Source organism: Euprymna scolopes, chromosome 20, assembly GCF_053919585.1.
Source record: "Euprymna scolopes isolate OS-2025 chromosome 20, ASM5391958v1, whole genome shotgun sequence".
In the NCBI taxonomy this organism is placed as follows: Eukaryota; Metazoa; Mollusca; class Cephalopoda; order Sepiida; family Sepiolidae; genus Euprymna; species Euprymna scolopes.
Window position 1 is genome coordinate 16514839 of NC_136501.1, and position 19095 is coordinate 16533933.

Below are 19095 nucleotides of genomic sequence, written 5' to 3' on the forward strand. Positions count from 1 at the left end.
GAGATACAGTTAAAGAAGGCCGGAGGTTTAATCGACCGAAACGATGTGAAAATAACACTCAAGATGAGAACAGTAGTCCGAAGAATCCAAATGATACAAGGGAAAAAAATATTGTCTATAAAAATCATTGTTTTTATATATATATATAAAAAAAACAAAAAAAAAACAAAGATAAGTGCTCATATCTCGAGGCAAATGAATGTACATCGCTGTGATAGAAAAAAAAATGACAAATGGAAGGGAAGATAATGAAGTTTTTTTTTTTGTTTTGTTTTTTTGTCTTATATTTTATCTTTTTGAAGAACTTTCATAGATTTTGACTGCGTTCTTTGAATGATTTACAGCAAATGGATAGAAAAAAAAAATACAAATACAAAATCAAATGAAAATAGACACAGACACTTGAATAGTGATAAAACAGACATGCCCAAAGTAGACATTGTTTAAATATTGCTTTCTTTAGGCAAAAACTAAGGAGGATAAAGGGTAAAAATGTTTACATAATGAGAGTTGAAGAGGAAGCAGAAGGTGCACTGAACATTCATTTTATTTGTTTTGTTTTTTTAATATAATTTGCAGGAATTTAATGACAGTCAATTAGTAAAAACGTTTACACAACCAAATTAACCTTAATTCTCTCACTCCTGATGCTATTGTATTTAGCTATAAAAAAATCCTAGAGAACGTTACAAATGGATGTTTTTTTTTTCATCTTTATAGCAAAAAAAAAAAAAAAAATATCCGTTGCAAGTTTGCTGATGGCATCCATCTTTGTGTGTTAGGTAAACCGCCATTTTTTTTTTTTTTTTTTTAGTTACAATTGTCCAATTCCGTGTAAAACAACAACAACAAAAAAAATGCACTCGGGGATGCTAGTTTACTGATATGTTAGGTATTTTTCATTTTTACGATGTTATCCAAAACCTGTCCCAAAATTGAAGACATAAAAGGAGTTCGATATATTTTTATACTTGATAAGTAAATAAACGACATGAGCTTTCCAAGAAAATATTTTGATTTTTTTTTTTTCGAGCTGAGATGATAATATTTGACAAAATATATTTTACTACAAATAAACTTGTTGTATATTTCAGGTGATATTATGAATTCCTTTACCATAATTTATATTTCGCTTTTTATTCTAATTTTGATCAGAGTACGTTATAGAATTTGGATTCTAGAAACTGTCTCAAATTTAAGGCTTAAGAGCTTTTAAAAAGAAATTGGAATCCAGGGAATCTTACTTTACTATGGATCTAATTTAATGCAAATCTATTGTGTCTACATTATGTCAAAAAAAAAAAAAAAAAAACTTTGAACTTCTACAAAGAAACTGAAATTTGGGGAATATTTATTAATTAATGTAAATTTACACATATGATTTCATGATTGACATTTTCATTCAATTTAAAAACATGAAAGAGCAACTAAGATAAAAAAAAAAAACAAAAAAAAAACAGTTGCTTTAGATATAAAACATCGCAAAAGTCAGGATTACTTTTTTATTAAAAATTTTTTTTTTTGCTATTATTTTTACTCTTTTTCAACATAAAGCATATTTGAACGTAAGGGGCTACTGTTTGGGATTGTATCTAACAGGGGACTTTGAGGAGTTGAACAACGAGATGTTTGTTCACATTACATTTAAACTTCTGCCGGTTAGTACGGTCAAGGAAGCAGGGAGCCGGGAGGGAATTCCAATGTTGCAGTCAGAGGGAAGAAACTATTAGAATAGAAGGTGTTCCAGTATCTAGGAACAGTTCGAGAGAGGAAAATATTAGAATAAAAGGCTTTCCGACATCTAGGGACCTTAACAGTGAAGGGGTGGGATTTTTGTGTTTGTTGAGTTGGTCGAGAGTATGTACATCAAGGGGGACCACTGCTATGAGTTCATTACAGTACATTCTATTAAAATACTTGTAAAACAGGCACTGGGATGCAACACTATGGCGATGGGACTTGGTTGATAGTGTGAGACGCATCAGATTACTCTTTTATGAATCTTGTCTAAAAGTGAGAGACAAATAAAATCTGTACATCGTCAAAAAACGAAAAAAATTTCAAATGTATTTGATTTTTCACAAAAGGGACTTCCAACTCCTCTTTACATAAAACTAAATTAAACTAAATATAGCCCACAGTACCTACTGTTACGCTCAGCAACTGTGTCACAAAATTCATAATGACGGGCCAATTAGTTTAGGACTGAATCCTATACATAGAAACATACAAGAATACACTGACAAGGTAAATAATGAGCATGTAAAAAAGAAAAATAGTTTGATTCTAAAATAGACATTATCGAATGGAAATATTTCAAGTGTGAACTTTCGGAAACAATTAGGATTAGGATTCATCCATTAACAACTAGGACAAGTCGTTTGATTTAATTAGATGCGGACATGGTTTGTAGGTGTTGAGTTTTGCAAACTTTAATGAGATTATGCAGTCAATTTGTGTGCATGAAAGTCAGATTTAATCAAAATGGTCAATGTGTGATCACGTGAGTATTCAATTAAGTCTATCTTTGCAGAGAAATAATAAGTTAGCCATTATGAATACGTAGAGAGAGTGCACTTCTTGGACGAATTACGGATTTTTACTAAAGAAAGCAATCCTGACTTCTGCTGCAGTGTGTGTGTGTGTGTGTGTGTGTGTGTGTGTGTGTGTGTGTGTGTGTGTGTGTGTGTGTGTGTGTGTGTGTTTGTTTTTAAGAAATAGCAATCACATAAAATCATTAATTCTTTTAAAAAAATATATAAAATCAGAGTTTATTTATATAAACCAAGGAGTGGGGACAGACTAAAAAAAAAAAAGAAAAGAAAAAGAAAACGGTAAGTAAGACCTTCCCAACCCTTAATAGATACTAGATAAGCCACTATTTCTAATGATACTTGGATGCTACGAAGATATACTACACTTTGAATTTTTTTTCTTTTTTGCAGAGAATATATATTTTTTAAATTATATTTTAAACAAGTTAGGTCATCAAAAATGTGGGGGAAAAAGGAGGTCGTTAGTCATCTTTGGTCTAAAGCAGATCAGGCCCACCAAAGTTTTTAATCCGACCCATGGAGCTCTTATGTTAAATGTAAAAAATATTCAGGAAAATTATTACAAATGGAAATGTGTAAAAAAAAAAAAAAAAAATAGAGTGATGGTTTTTCTTTTTGTTCAGAAAATAATTTTAAAAAATGAGGTTTTGGAGAACCAGTTTCAATGAAAAAATAAAGTTCATGAGCAAAAGAGTGTAAAACACGTCACATCATTTTTTTTTTTTTTTTGCCCGCGTAGCTCTAATAAGTCAGCAGTATGCCCTCACCCCCTCCCCAATGTTTGAAAACTTTGGAGATCCTTGACATAAAGTTATAAAAATGTCTATCCTACTATTAACTAGAATCCTCTCAGTCACCACAATATCACATTTACACGAGGGACCGTCCTACTTAAGATAATCCAAGATTTGTTGGAAATTTTATTTATTTTACATAAATATATTTGTATATAAAAAATTTAACACTTTGATCCTATCCTGAAGGTCAGGCCAACAGATAAACAGACATTAAACTGATATAGATGATGATGATTTTAACACCAGATATTTTTCAATTCGAATCCTCAAATAATGAGGCTTTTTTTTAAAGAAAATCGTTCAACTTTCATTTGACGTATTACCAAGATTGAATAATCTTAGAAAGCCTTCTTTTCTTTTTTATTTTTTTTTTTATTCTATTGGTGTGAAAATGGACAGATGACAAAATCTATTTGGCCAACGAAGTATAAATTGCGATATTTTTCTTTTTCTTTTCTTCTCTCTCTCTCTCTCACACACACACACACACACACACACACACACACACACACACACACACACACACACACACACACACACACACTTTAAATATTTAAAAGAAAGAGAGAAATGCTGTTCAATGTTTCAAATCAAGGATGGTTTAATCAAATTGATAAGTCTCGGTTAGGTGTGTCTTTCAAATAAGAATTACATGCAGCCGAAGCAAAAACAAATGATGTGTAAACACGTACGGGAAAACGATAAAAATAAATAAATAAAAATACTATCTCAAAGTGGAAAGGAAATTTCGAATAGACTACATAACAAAAGACAAATTCTTTCTGCTCAGTCAAATACAACTTCATTTGATCACATTCCAACAAGGATTTTGATCCGTCTTTAAATTGACAAATTATGTTTGACTGGTTGAATTTGATTCTCATATTGACTATACTCGAGATAAGAAAGAAAGAAAGAAAGAAAGAAAAAAAAACTATTTCAGATATAAGTGCTATTATTTTTTTTATTTTAGAACGTATTTTTTTTTTAACGCAAAATCTTTTTAATTAGTGCAGTCAAGTGTTAAGCTAAGTACAATATATTACCATTTACGTTGCAATATTTTTTTTAGCATAATACAGAGTGGAACGATAAAATTGTCGCCTTATGGAAAACAACACTACAGCTTTACGAGATACGTCTGAAGAAGGTCGGAGGTTACATCGACCGAAACGTTGTGGAAAATCACACTCAAGATGAGAACAGTAGTCCGCTGAATAATAACACAAATAACCAATCCTCATCTCAAAAATTCAGAAACGTCACTACAGCTTTATTTTAAAACTTTTTTTGAAAAAATAAATTCAGGTCACTTGATTATGTAGTAGAGATGACATTTATTAAAAGTAGCCACCTTCTGCCTCGATCACTGCCTCGATACAGGTCTGGAACTGGGAGCATGCCTTTTCTACAAGTGCTGGCACGAGCTCAATGAATACTCGGCAGATGGCGGGGATCAGGCTGCTTTGGTGTTGTAAGGGGTCATGTTGGTGATGTTCTCGACGTATGACCAAACGAAGTAGTCCAGTGGGTTCAGGTCGGGGGAGGAGAGGTGGCAGTGAGAGAAGAGTACAAAGTCGTAGCACTCCTTCTGAAGCCAAACATGGGTCTCTTTGAATTTTTGGCGACAATTTTATCGTTCCACTCGGTATCAGTGTATGATCACAAAGATTGGACGATTATATTTATAACCAGGGGAGATAAGAACGAACCAAGCAGGTAGCAGAATCGTTGTATAAAATATATTGAATCTCTTTGAATTTCTTAGTCATAACTTATCTTTTTGCACTAAAAGATGATCCCTGCTGATCCAGACCGGATGAATACTACCATTCTTTGCCTGGAATTTAATTTTATTATTTATTACTAGCATGGGTGCCTGGCGTTGCCCGAGTGTTTGGGTAAAAAAAAAAAAAAAAAAAAGTGGTAGTAGGCAGACAGGCTCGAACCCATACCGTGAAGGAGGAAAAGAACGCGAGAAAAAAAAACAAAAAAACGTGATGTCTTTGCTGTTGCATCCATCGCCAAACTGGAAGTGATGTAGGTTTAAATTAAGGCTAGTCAATCGAAAAGAGGGGATGACTTTCGAAAATATCAGTGAAAAAAGTGACCTCTTCCCCTTAGAAAAGTGCCCAGTTGAGGGTGAAGGAATTAATGCTTTTAGCCAATTTTTCAATATTTGTCGTCCGAAGGGTCGAGCTTCAAAACGATACTGATCTCATGAAAATCCGTCGCCTCTGTTGAAAGTTTTAGGCAGGCATACAAAGATACATACATACATACATACATACATTTACACAGACAGGTGAAATTTATATTATAGATTACAAGGATCTGTAATCTTCTGAAACTGCAGTAATGTTTTAAACTAAGTATAATTTATTATCATTTATTATTATACTAAATAGGAGCAGTCACACAAGCCATCTTAAAAAATTGTTCTCTTAGAACAACTTGTGGTGTTATCTGGAGTCTGGGTGACAACAAGTCTTCTCAGATTTCCAGTACTCTTCACCACTTTCGATAATCATTGGAGATGAATTTGCGTTATTGCAACAGCCGCTTACCATTGATTTATTTTTGGCAGCGACCATTGGTAAAAATTATTATCATGAGGATCGGTAATCATCTAAAGCTGCAATAAAGTTTTAAAGTACAATTTATAATCGTTTATTATTAACAGTACTTATTATTATTTGTTATTACTAGCAACTGTCCTTGCTGATCCTAAAATAAAAATATTAAAATGAATAAATATTGTATCAATATTCTGTCGGAGACAATGCTGGAAAAAGAAAATATCAGTTCTCTGGGTGTGTCTTATGCAGTTTCAAACTTTTAGCTAGACACACACACACACACACACACACACACAACTGCTTTTTATAAAATAGATTGAAATTAAATAATAGGATTGCAATTGTGGGTGGGGCTTTGTCTCCTAGCAACGTCTGGTTCCATTGTGATCATAATAATTATGTATTACGTTTCTGAATTTTTAAGATCAGGATTGGTTATTCGTATCATAAAATAAGATTCACCTGAAGAAGGTCGGAGGGTACATCGACCGAAACTTTGCTAAGATGAAAATAGTGGTCTGAAGAATCCAAGTAGTATGAATAAGGTATGATTAGTTTACAATTTTTTTTTTAAAATTCAATTTCACCCCCAAGCAAGACACAGTGCAATTTTGAAGTAGGGGCTACTATCGAGGACATAAGTTGCAGGGGTATTATAAAGGGAGTTGAGTAGCAAGATGTCTGCTCACATTACACTTGAACTTCTGCATGTCAGTACAGTTGGGAAAGCAGAATCCCGGAAGTGAGTTCCAAAGTTTAGCAGTTCTGGGGAAGAAACTATTGGAGTAGAAGGCTTTCTTACACCTAGGGATCTCTACTGTAAAGGGGTGGGATTTAGCTGTTTGTCGGGTTTGTCGGGGAGTGGTCACATCGAGGGGGCACAAGTGCTTGTAGTTCGTCAGAGCATTCACCATTAAAGTACTTGTAAAACAGGCAGAGGGAAGCAAATTTCGTCAATGGGACAGAGGTTGAAGCCTAGATGACAGTTCAGGACCTATCAGGTTGGTGACTCTCTTTTGAACCCTGTCAAGAAGTGAGAGACAAATAGCAGATGGACCAGCCCAAATGTGACAACAGTACTCCATATATGGGCGAATGGTGGCCTTATGGTTTACGTCGACTTGTGCAACTGCCATTACTCAAAAGCAGCATGCATACCGTAGGTTTAACCGACATAAGTCCAGTTCAAACAGACTGAAGTATATAGAAGCTAGAAATAACGTTAAGAAAGAAATAGCGACAGCTAAGAGAGAATTTACGGAAACCACTAAAAAGCGCATCGAAGCACAAAAACTAGGAACTCGAGACTTCTGGAAAATCTACAACAGTGTAGTAAATAATGGGCAATCAACAATTCCCCCACTAACCAACAATCACGAGGTTGTCTCCTCAGCAACCGACAAGGCTAACATGCTTGCCAGTCGGTTTGCCTCAAACTCCACACTGGACCCTTCCAACCACCCCCTACCTGACTTTCCTATGCGGACAGACGCCACACTAGACGATCTGAAAACCACCCCTGCTCAGGTGCATGCTATCATAAAAAACCTTGACACCTCAAAAGCATGTGGACCCGATCTTATCCCAGCTGTGCTATTAAAAAAGTGCTCAGCCGAAGTAGCTCCAGTTCTCTCCAAACTCTACAACAAATGTCTTAATGAAGCTTGCTTTCCGGGCTGTTGGAAAACTGCTTCTGTTGTACCAGTATTCAAGAATTCTGGCGAAAGGACAGACCCATCAAATTATCGCCCCATTAGCCTCCTCCCACTTTTTGCCAAAATATTTGAGACCATAATTAACCATGCTCTAGTCCATCATCTTACAGATGCTAAACTACTGACTGACAAACAATATGGATTTAGACAAGCCCGTTCCACAGCAGACATCCTCACTGTGATCTCTGAACGTATATACCATTCACTGGACAAAGCGGGGGAAGGCAGAGCGGTAGCTCTAGATATATCTAAGGCTTTTGACAGGGTATGGCATGAGGGTCTCCTCAGTAAAATCAGATCATACGGTATCACTGGTAGAATACTTAACATAATTAAATCCTTCTTAGATAAGAGAAAAATCCAGGTAGTCCTCGACGGTCGCACATCTAAACAATACGATATAAATGCGGGAGTGCCCCAGGGTTCTATCCTTGGACCTCTATTGTTCCTGATATTCATAAATGACCTCCCCGACAACATTGCCTCCGAGATGGGTATATATGCTGATGACACTACACTCTATGGCAGACACGACAGGAAGACGAATGAACACATTTCTAAAGAAATGGCAGAAACACTAGAGGAAGACCTCCAATCTGTAGTGGAATGGGGACAAAAGTGGTTGGTTGCGTTCAATGCTACCAAGACTAAACTAGTTTCATTCAATAATTACAAGAAACCCTCTCTACCACCCATAGCAATGGCCAACGACTCTTTATCTGAGAGTCCATCTTTCAAACTCCTTTCACAGGAAACATGAGTTGGAACAATTACATTGAAGGCATTGCCAGGGCCGCTGCAAGAAAGGTAGGCTCTCTCTACCGTGCTAGAAAACTACTAACACCCGAAAGTATCCTGTACCTCTATAAGGCCACCATTCGCCCATGTATGGAGTATTGCTGCCACATCTGGGCTGGTGCATCTGCTACTAGTCTCTCGCTCCTTGACAAGGTTCAAAAGAGAGTCGCAAACCTGATAGGCCCTGAACTGGCATCTAAGCTTCAGCCTCTGTCCCATCGACGAAATGTTGGATCCCTCTGCCTTTTCTACAAGTATTTTAGTGGTGAATGCTCTGACGAACTGCAATCACTTGTGCCCCCACAACGCGAGCACCCTCGACAAACCCGACAGGCTACTAGATCCCACCCCCACACTGTAGAGGTCCCTAGATGTAAAAGATCTTTTTACTCCAATAGTTTCTTCCCCAGAACCGCAAGACTCTGGAATTCCATTCCAGGTCCCTGCTTCCCCAACAGTACTGACGTGCAGAAGTTCAAGTGTAACGTGAACCGACACCTTGCTGCCCAAATCCCTACATAGTACCCCAGTAGTTGTTGCCCCTGATAGTAGCCCCCTACACCAAAGTGGCAATTTGCCTTGTTTGGGGTGAAAATGTAATAAAAAAAAAACAAAAAAAAAAAAAACAGGATACTTTGAGGCGTAAGTAGTTTTCTAGCACGGTAAAGAGAGCCCATCTTCTTTGCAGAGATTTGAGATGGAGTTGAACATACATCACATTTATAATTTTTTTTTTCAACAAATCTTTGTAATCAGAGAAGAATATATTTTTGCAAAAAATATTGCTGCTATCCGAAATACGCGCAGAGTTTTATTTTTATGTCAATCAACTTTGAAAGGAACTTAAAAAAAAAAAGGGGGGGAGCAAACGTACCTTTATCTTAGTTTCGGATCTTTCATCAAAATCCTCGACACACAAATGTCCTTGATTCACAACATTGCTGTCAAAAACATCAAGCAAAGACTTGGCTCGTTCACACTGCTCTTCAAAAGATTCTTCACTTTTGTAGGCTGATGTGCTGTCCTTCGTGAAAGTCGAAGTGTTCAAGACAGGTGCTATCGACACTTCCACATGATCATATTGATGATGTAACGCTTGCTTTTCCTACAAACAAACAAAATAAAAATAAATTAAAAATTGCATTTCAATATTAAAACAGCATAATCTGTCCTCATTCATGTTTTTAAAAAATACACAGAACTTATTAGAATATAAATATTTTCATATTGCCATTTGAAACGTAAGGTGCTACTATTTGGAATCGTGTTTAACAGGGGACTGTGGGGAGTTGAGCAGCAAGATGCCTGTTCACATTACATTTAACTCGCATGCACAAATATACATTTATACCTTTAAGAACGTTATTATTTTAAGTTTTTATATGCGTATGAACTTAGCTCAGACGATAACGAATAATGATCCTAGCTGATGACACAGGCGATTTTTGTACAGTCTAATATCACAAGAAGGTTTATTACCGCACAAGTAGAAAGACTTGGCATATAAAATCAACAGTAGTCATATTTTCTATTAATTTATTTTATGAACAGGCAACGCCAGGTGGCCTGCTAGTATATATCTCTATTATTATATTAAAGGAACTTTCTTTCTGTGTCTGAGTTCGTTTCCTGTAGACTCCAAAACGCTTGTGTCGATTTTTTAAAAATTTCACACAAATGCATTTTATGTGCCTGGCAGTGTTTTTAGATAGGTTTTGTATCGGAATATCTTTAAAAAATATCGATATACCAAAAGAATTTGATGAAAAGGAACAGGCGATTTTTGTACAGTCTAATATCACAAGAAGGTTTATTACCGCACAAGTAGAAAGACTTGGCATATAAAATCAACAGTAGGCTCTTTGATATGACAGGGGACTATTCGAAATGAATGTTTCTGTTTAAAGCACAACTGAACCATTATACTTGATAATTGCATTTGAAACTTTATTTCAAGCCATTGCATAAAAATAATTTTATAAATCAACAGTAGGTTCTCTACAGTGCAATTTAGACTACAATGTATTGTGGACTAAGTAATTTGGGGAGGATTGAAAAATGAGCGATTTTTACCGATTTCAATGGCAATAAAAGTGTGGGAAAGTGAAATATTTGTTGATCCTCATTCATTCAAGGGTGCAACGTAGAGTCTCACTGCTAGTATATATATAATTAAATGAAACATTAAAATGGCGTAGGAATTCAGATTGCATAATCCTGTAAACATAAAGTCAAAAATTTATAATTACCCACATCTATTTTGCGAACAATATTTCTTCTGATGAGATGAGCCATTCATTGAAAATCCATGGATTAAGGAGCTAACTTTAATTATCTGTACTCTTCTGTGAAACAATAAATTTTTGTTGTGATTCTACATTATTTAACTTTATATATATATATATATATATATATACTTATTAGGAGTCATCACTAATCAAAGCCCAAAAGCCAGTCGAAGATAAAGGTTAATGAATGCAAGGTGGTAGTGTAATAACCGTTAATGGTGTAAATTGGGTAGAATTTGATTATTTATGGGACGGTTCAACAAGAACTTGTCTGGCTTGGATTTGAAGGCTACCATGTTGTATTCAACTGAGAAGCAGACCAGCAGAACAGTGTTACATAAGTGGGCAGTCCTGTAAAAGAAACTTCCTTCATGGAATCTGTGCTTAGATTTAGGCATAGATAGAGAGTGGGAGAAATCGTATATAGTGGTTGTAGCTAGTCGAGTGTTTTTTTTTTTTTTGTGAAAGTTTGACAAGGGGGAACCATAGATTGGAGTTTCGTCTAGCACTTGCCATATATATATATATATATATATATATATATATATATATATATATATATATATATATATATATCTTAATATTTTTTATCCAGAATTTTAATATATTCAGATAAATTAAAATTATATATATATATATATATATATATATATATATATATATATACTAGCAGGGGTTACCCGGCGTTGCCTGGGTGATCGGCCCCCTTCCCACTCCGAGGGGTAACAAAAAAAGTCACCCCTCTGGATTTACATGCTTGGTGCCGGCCTCCCCCCTTCAGGGAGAGATAATCCCCAACCCCACCTTCAGGGAGGAGGGTGCCTGGAGGCTTCTCCCCCCCCCCCCCAAGAAAAAAGTCACCTCCTCCTGGCCTCTTCGCCCCCCCCCCCTTGGGGGGGGGGGACACCGGCTCTCTCCTTTGGGGGGAGAAACTGCCAAGCTCCCCCCTTTCGGGTGAGAAAATGCCAGGCTTCCCCTTTTGGTGGGGGGATGGTGGCGTGGCCTTCGTTATAAAGATGGCCGGCCAGCTGAAAAAATGACGTCATCGCCGAGGTCCCAACAAGCAAGATATGTGGAACTCTTAGACTGTCAATAATGAACAGTAATTTTTACAGACAGCGTTACAAAACTTCAAAATTGGATTGAAATAAAGAACACAATGATTTATACTGAAACTCATCTAATATTAATAATAAAAAAAACACAAGTTGTTTGTTTAAGTATTATAAGCAATTGAATATTTCGTTGTATTATAGATTTTAAAGATTAGAATACGTTCTTTAATTACTTATAAATTACATTTTAAAAAAGTGAAGGAACACGATTTGATTTGTAGTAAACTTGAAGTTTATTTAATATAATTAAATGAAAATTATGCATGTAAGATTATGAATATTTGAAGCAGAACACAAGCAAAACATTTGATATGAGTAAAGACAATAAACAAATATTAAAATTAAACTTTTTTTTTAATCAAAATGAATTTTTTTAAAATCAAAATGAATGTTTTTTAATCGAAATGAACAATATTTTTTTTAAATCAAAATGAATATTTTTTAATCAAAATCAATATTTTTTAATGGGTTTGTATTACTGTACACATAGATTCGAAAAAGTTGTCAAAAAACAAATATATAACAAATAAATGTTATCAAAGGCAAGATAAGTTACTTTTCTACCAAACTGGATATATTTTTCGTATTTTTATTCAATGTAACATGTTTATTCAGCTCGAAAACCATATAGTGTTTACCGATGTATTGGAAAATTCAAGATGGCGTCCTACTCCCTCTTTAACACGGTAAGTTTGGGAAAAGGTGTTATAAATAAAAAACTGGATAAAATACTGTTAAAAACTCGCTCAATATATGTTACAGTGACATAGCTTGACATATATTCGGTGGGTTTTTAATAATATTTTTTCTAGTTTTTTATTTATATCACCTTTTCCCATACTTTCCGTGTTAAAGAGGGAGTGAGGCACCATCTTGAATTTTCCAATACATCGGTAAACACTGTATGGTTTTCGAGCTGAATAAACATGTTACATTGAATAAAAACACGAAAAATATATCCAGTATGGTAGAAAAGTAACTTATCTTGCCTTTGATAACATTTATTTGTTATATATTTGTTTTTTGACAACTTTTTCGAATCTATGTGTACAGTAATACAAACCCGAAATGAACTTAAGACCACGAATTTTTAAATTTTATCTTTCTAGCTTTAAAAAAAATTTTTTAAATTTTATCAGCCGGCATAATTTATTTTTAAATATTGAAAAATTTCAGGAAAATTAATTTTTGCTAGATTTTTAAAACATGTGTGTCAACAGCTTAAAAAAATCGTCTCTTCAAAAGAACGTGTTTTAAAGAGGACGGTAGTGAACGTGTGTGCGCGTGTGCTGGGTAGGACAGCGTTTGTTTTCGTGTTGTGTGTACGTGTGTGCGGCTAGCACCAGAATGGCGGACGTGGTGTCGGAGGTTGAATTGTGATAGCTGGTGTAAGTTTTGTAATTTGTAAATGGCAAGTTAGGAAAAAAATAAACCCTTCCAAGATGGACAATAAATAAGGCCATAATATTTTATGGTAAATTTAAGAGCGTAGGAACCATAGTTTTTTAGGAGATGTGATTATTGGATTAACCAATCAGAAATCGTCTGTGGCACACACATCTCTGATTATATATATATATATATATATATATATATACCAGTAGAGTTAAAGTCAGAATAAGATGACTTAATTTGTAAACTTCAAAATTACCAGTTTTTATAATCGAGCATTCATATATTGTTTTCACAAAAATCAAGACAACAAAGATTGGAATGATATCAACAAGTTGTGTATTTTCATAATACGTTACAATTGTTTCGTTACCGTGCGGACAATTTCAAATCGGCCCCTCTTTAACCGATGAAAAAACACAATTTAATGAACAATAGGGAATACATTTGGAGCCCCCCCCCATTAGGAAACTATGCCTACTAACATATCCTACGTCCGGGTTTTGTTTCAGTTTTTCGTTTCTTATGGAATTTTTATATAATTTTGTGAAAATAATATATATATATATATATATATATATATATATATTCGTATTATTATTCATCAGACTACTATTTTCATCCTGCGTGTGATTTTCACGTTTCGGTCGATGTAACCTCCGACCTTCTTCAGGTGTATCTTGCCAAACTCGGGAATGTTTCTGTTGAACTCGGGAATTTGGACGGAATTTCGAGCGGAACCCTTTATTTACTTCAGGGGGTAGTGTGCTCTTGTTCCGTCTGCCTTGACTGGATATATGGTCCTAAGTAATTCACAAATGCAATTTTTCAGTCGCCCACACTAAGGATTGAACCTTTAACCTTCAGGAGAATATCACTTTTACAATTGAGTTTTCCTAGTACTCTAATCACTGCGCCACGGGTCCTATATATATATAAACATGAAAATCAACTTCTAAAAATAAAAACAGAGCCGAATAAAGACAGCAGAACGTGCACATGCAAATGGGTCAATATCACTTCTTGCATTGATCTTTCACTATAAGATAAATCATTTTCATGTATTAAAAATAATAAACGTGCCTATATCGAACTTTGCAAATATTGTAGTGCAGATTTCACAATATTCATGATATTACATGCAATAATCATTTTTATCAATAAACGATCAATGAACCACATTAAGTCTATGTACAAGACACGTGTGGACTTTCCCCTTCTAATAAATATTTCTAACATGATTACTTTAGCAAAGATTTAATAAGATTGTCTTTCCAGAAGAAAAAAAAAAATCCATCTTTTTCAACATTTGTACACACTTGAATGTGATTTCTAATTATAATTATCCACAAAACTTTCAAAGAAACTGACCTACAGTTATCAAATAAATGTGTGGAACCTTTTACGTGTATTGGAATTAAAACTGCTGTTTTTCTTGCACACTGAACCAAAAGAATACCAGTCTTGGGACAGGTAAAATCAATTCTGAACAGAACAGTTTACATCACCCACCCCCCATCTGCCCCGCTGCCAATAAAAATCAAAATATAATGAGAATAAAAGGTTAAGATAGTTTGCTTGAAGCATTGTTTAATGTGTATATAAATATAAAAGCGAAAATGTGTGTGTGTATGTGTGTGTGCACTTTTTGTGTATGTCTGCAAAAGACTTTTTTCACTGGCCTTCTCGGTTGGCTCTTTCCTTCTTAAAACTTTTTATATCACGTCTAAATCGTAATATCGACGACTTAAGAACAAGGGTCGCGTGTGTATTTAATTTGCCCGACTTTTACCGGTCCTGGATATGACCTAAAACTATATCCGATGGTGAAGCCCCACCTTGCCGGCCTTGGGGAGTGTGGAGCCACCCTTTAATTGCCATTGCTCCCAGGTCCACTCTGACCCGGAGTGGTAGTACCTGTTAGGGTCCCAACTATGGGTTAAATAGAATCTGACCTAAAAAAAAATATACTCCATAAAAATCGTTCCTCAAAATAACTAGATTCGATATTAAATAACCTGAAAAAGGTTGATATGCCATAAAACAAAAAAAACAACCAACCAACCGACTTTTACCAGCTATTTTTCCATCGCCGTGTCTTCGAAAAGCAATTGATGGAGCGGGGAAAACAGTAACTGGCTTGCAGCGCAAAACTAGGTCAAACATCACGCCACTTAACTTCCTTGCACCTGTATATTTCATTTTATAAACCTTAACTTAACGCGCTTATCAATTCCTCTCCCCTCATGGCTGAGATGGCTAGGTCTCAGGTTCCCCCCCCCTTTCGTTTCCACCTTCGCGTCAAGGTTCAATCCTACCTTCCTACTAAAACTTTTTTTTTCTTTATAAACCTTATTTTAACACGCTTATCAATTCCTCTTCCCTCGTGGCCGAGGTGGTTAGGGGTCTGGCTTTTTTCCCCCTTTTCGTTTCCACCTTCGCGTCAAGGCTTCGGGGTTCAATCCTACCTTCCTACTAAAACTTTTTTCTTTTACACCTCCAAACACCCAGTCAACATTTTTTTTTTTTAAAACACACACACCTCCAAACACCCGGGCAACGCCGGGTACCCCCGCCTATTCTACTTCAGATCAAAATCCATTACATGGATTTTGATTCTAGAACATGTCTAGGATCTAGGATCTAAGTGTAAAGCGTCTAAAAGAAGAAATCTGAAAACTAGAAAATCTTGCTTAAATCATTGTCTAAATCAAAACTAAATTAAACTAAGTGTAAATGTCTACAATTTAAGGCTTATGGAATCTTAAGAAGAAATTGAAATTCAGAGAATCTTACTTAATTGATGTCACATAACAATGGATCAAATTTCATGCAAATCTGAAATATTTGAATTTTTATTCGGAAAGTTGTACCTATATTATGCTACATAAAAAATATTCCCAAGAAATTGAGATTTGGAGAATATTTATTTTTAATACATGTTAATTTTTGTGAAAATTGGAGATCTCTGAATTCTTTGTAATAATGATAAAATAATAAATATTTATTGATTTTAAACTAATCGTCAAACTGTTTATTTTTACGCTTAAGAAAGTATCTGCATGTTTTTATGGAAATCGAGAAAAATAACAATTTCATAATTGAATATATAGAAATTTATAAAGAATCGGAATCGGTAATTGCATTGAAATCAGGAAAAATATAGATATCTTCTCATCACTACTTTATATAAATAGAGATATTTATACACAATGTATTAAATATTTTTAATAAAAACAATGTATTAAATATTTTTAATAAAAACAATGTATTAAATATTTTTAATAAAAACAATGTATTAAATATTTTTAATAAAAACAATGTATTAAATATTTTTAATAAAAACAATGTATTAAATATTTTTAATAAAAACAATGTATTAAATATTTTTAATAAAAACAATGTATTAAATATTTTTAATAAAAACAATGTATTAAATATTTAATAATTTTATTAAAATAATGTATTAAATCATTTTTATTAAAACAATGCATTAAATAATTTTTATTAAAACAATGTATTTAATAATTTTAATAAAACAAGATATTAAATAATTTTATTAAAACAATATACTAAATAAATGTATTAAATCATTTTATTAAAACAATGTATTAAATATTTTTCTTTATTAAAATAGTGTATTAAACAATTATTATTAAAACAATGTATTAAATAAGCTTTTTGTAACAAAATTGATAAAACACTGATTTGCTGACACAACATCAATATTTCAGATTTAATACTTTAGTAACATCTTAGACATTAATATTCTTGCATCACTAAAGAAGAAAGAATGCAATGTTTAAAAAAATATTTTATTTTATTAAAAAATTAACCGGTTGCGAAGGACTGAATTGAAGTTACACTTAATTTTATCCAATCAATACAATTTGAAAGGAATATATTTTGTTAGCAATTATTGATTGGATATGCACGACGTGTTTCATTTTCTTAATTGGTTTTGAAAGAATGATGAATAAAAAAAAAAATTAATGGATAAAATATGTCCATATTATTTGGATGCATCGGACTACTACTTTCATCTTGAGTATTATTTTCACAACGTTTCAGTCGACGTAACCTTCGACCTTCTTCAGGTACATCTTATCGAAATTAGGAATATGGATAGAATTTCAAGTAGAACCCTTTATTTACTTCACGGGGGTAGCATGCTCTTGTTCCATCAGCCATGACTGGATAGAGGTCCTAAGTAATTCGCAATTGTATTTTTCGGTTGTCCACACTGAGAATTGAACCTTCAACCTTCAGGAGAATATTACTCTTACAATTGATTTTTCCAAGTACTCTAACCACTGCACCACGGGTCCTGAAGAAGGTTGGAGGTTACATCGACCAAAACGTTGTGAAAATGATGCTCAAGATGAGAGCAGTAGTCCGATAAATCCAAATAATACGAATAACCAATCCTCGTTTCAAAAATTCAGAAATGAATGAAAAAAATATATTGTTTGAAATCTGGAGCTATGTTGTAATGCTCACATAATTTTCTTTTCTTCGTAAATGAAGAAACAAAAAAAAAAAATAAGGTTAAGAGAAAAGAAATATTTTTAACATCTTAAAAGATTTTCAGCGAATAAAATTACGATTTTTAAGACAAAAAAAAAAAAAAAAAACAGTTTACAAAAAAAGCATTTTTGACCTTAACTTCAAAATAACGACAAAATGGAAGAAAATATCATACATATATATATATATATATATATATATATATAACTACTTAATTTACTCACATAAAATTAAGTAAAGTATAGATTTATGCATAAACTTTAAGCATTTACTTCAAAAGTGCTCAATACGTAGGTAGAGCTAGTTAGTAAGTTATAAAATATATATATATGTATATATATATATATATATAATTTCTTATAATATATACCAATCCTTATGTAAGAAGCTCAATGTAATTACAGAGTAATATAGAGAATAAATAACAAAAAGTTATATTCCAAAATTCATGATGTTGACTATCTTATAAAGGAATAAATTATAAGATGATCAACATCATGAATTTTGGAATATAACGTTTTGTCATTTATTCTCTCTCTCTCTCTCTCTATATATATATATATATATATATATATATGATAGAGAGAGATATGCAGTAATAACTAGTAATACATAATGATAATTAATAAGATCATGCGTCTATAAATAAAAGGGATTTAAGGCTTCTAAAATTCATACTATAATTGTATGAAAGGACCCGTGGTGTAGCAGATAAAGTACTTGGTAAAATTCAGTTGTGGAGGTTGAAGGTTCAATCCTCAGTGCAGCCGACACTCAAAAATTACTTAGGACTTTTACCCAGTCATGGATGATGGAATGAGAGCATGCTACCTTGTAGATTAAAAAAAGGGCTCTGTTTGCAATTTTGTAAAGTTTCTGAGTTCAACAGAAAGATTCTTGAGTTCAGCAAGATACATTTGGAGAAGGTCATAGGTTACATCGACCAAAACGTTGTGAAAATGACACGCAAGGTGAGAACAGTAGTTCAAAGAATCCAAATAATATGAATTCACAAACTGTTAAGACATTATTCGTGTATAAATTTTGAATTCAACAGAAAAATTCCTCATTTTGACAAAATACACCTGAATAAGGTCGGATGTTAAATCGACAAAACGTTGTGAAAATAATATAAGATGAGAACAATAGCTCGAATAATCCAAATAAGAATTTGTAGTCTATTATGCATAAACACGTTTGACACACCTGTTCCTGTCAGATCACCAAAGTTAAGCAACGATGAGCCTGCCCAATACCAGATGGGTGACCATTTGGGATTTCCAGGTGCTGTATGTGCTCTCTGCTTATCTCAGCATTGTTTCCAGTTGT

At 33.7% G+C, this 19095-nt stretch overlaps 1 protein-coding gene across 7 annotated transcripts in view; it reads right to left on the reverse strand.

Moving 5' to 3' along the window:
- LOC145241334 (dystrophin-like) overlaps positions 1 to 19095 on the reverse strand; it is a 1936823-nt gene that overhangs the window by 1103647 nt on the left and 814081 nt on the right. For all 7 annotated transcript variants that reach the window (XM_080104172.1, XM_080104173.1, XM_080104174.1 and 4 more), the window contains one exon: positions 9319 to 9549. In XM_080104172.1, coding sequence (XP_079960298.1) covers positions 9319 to 9549 — 231 coding nt within the window. The remainder of the gene's footprint in view (positions 1 to 9318; positions 9550 to 19095) is intronic.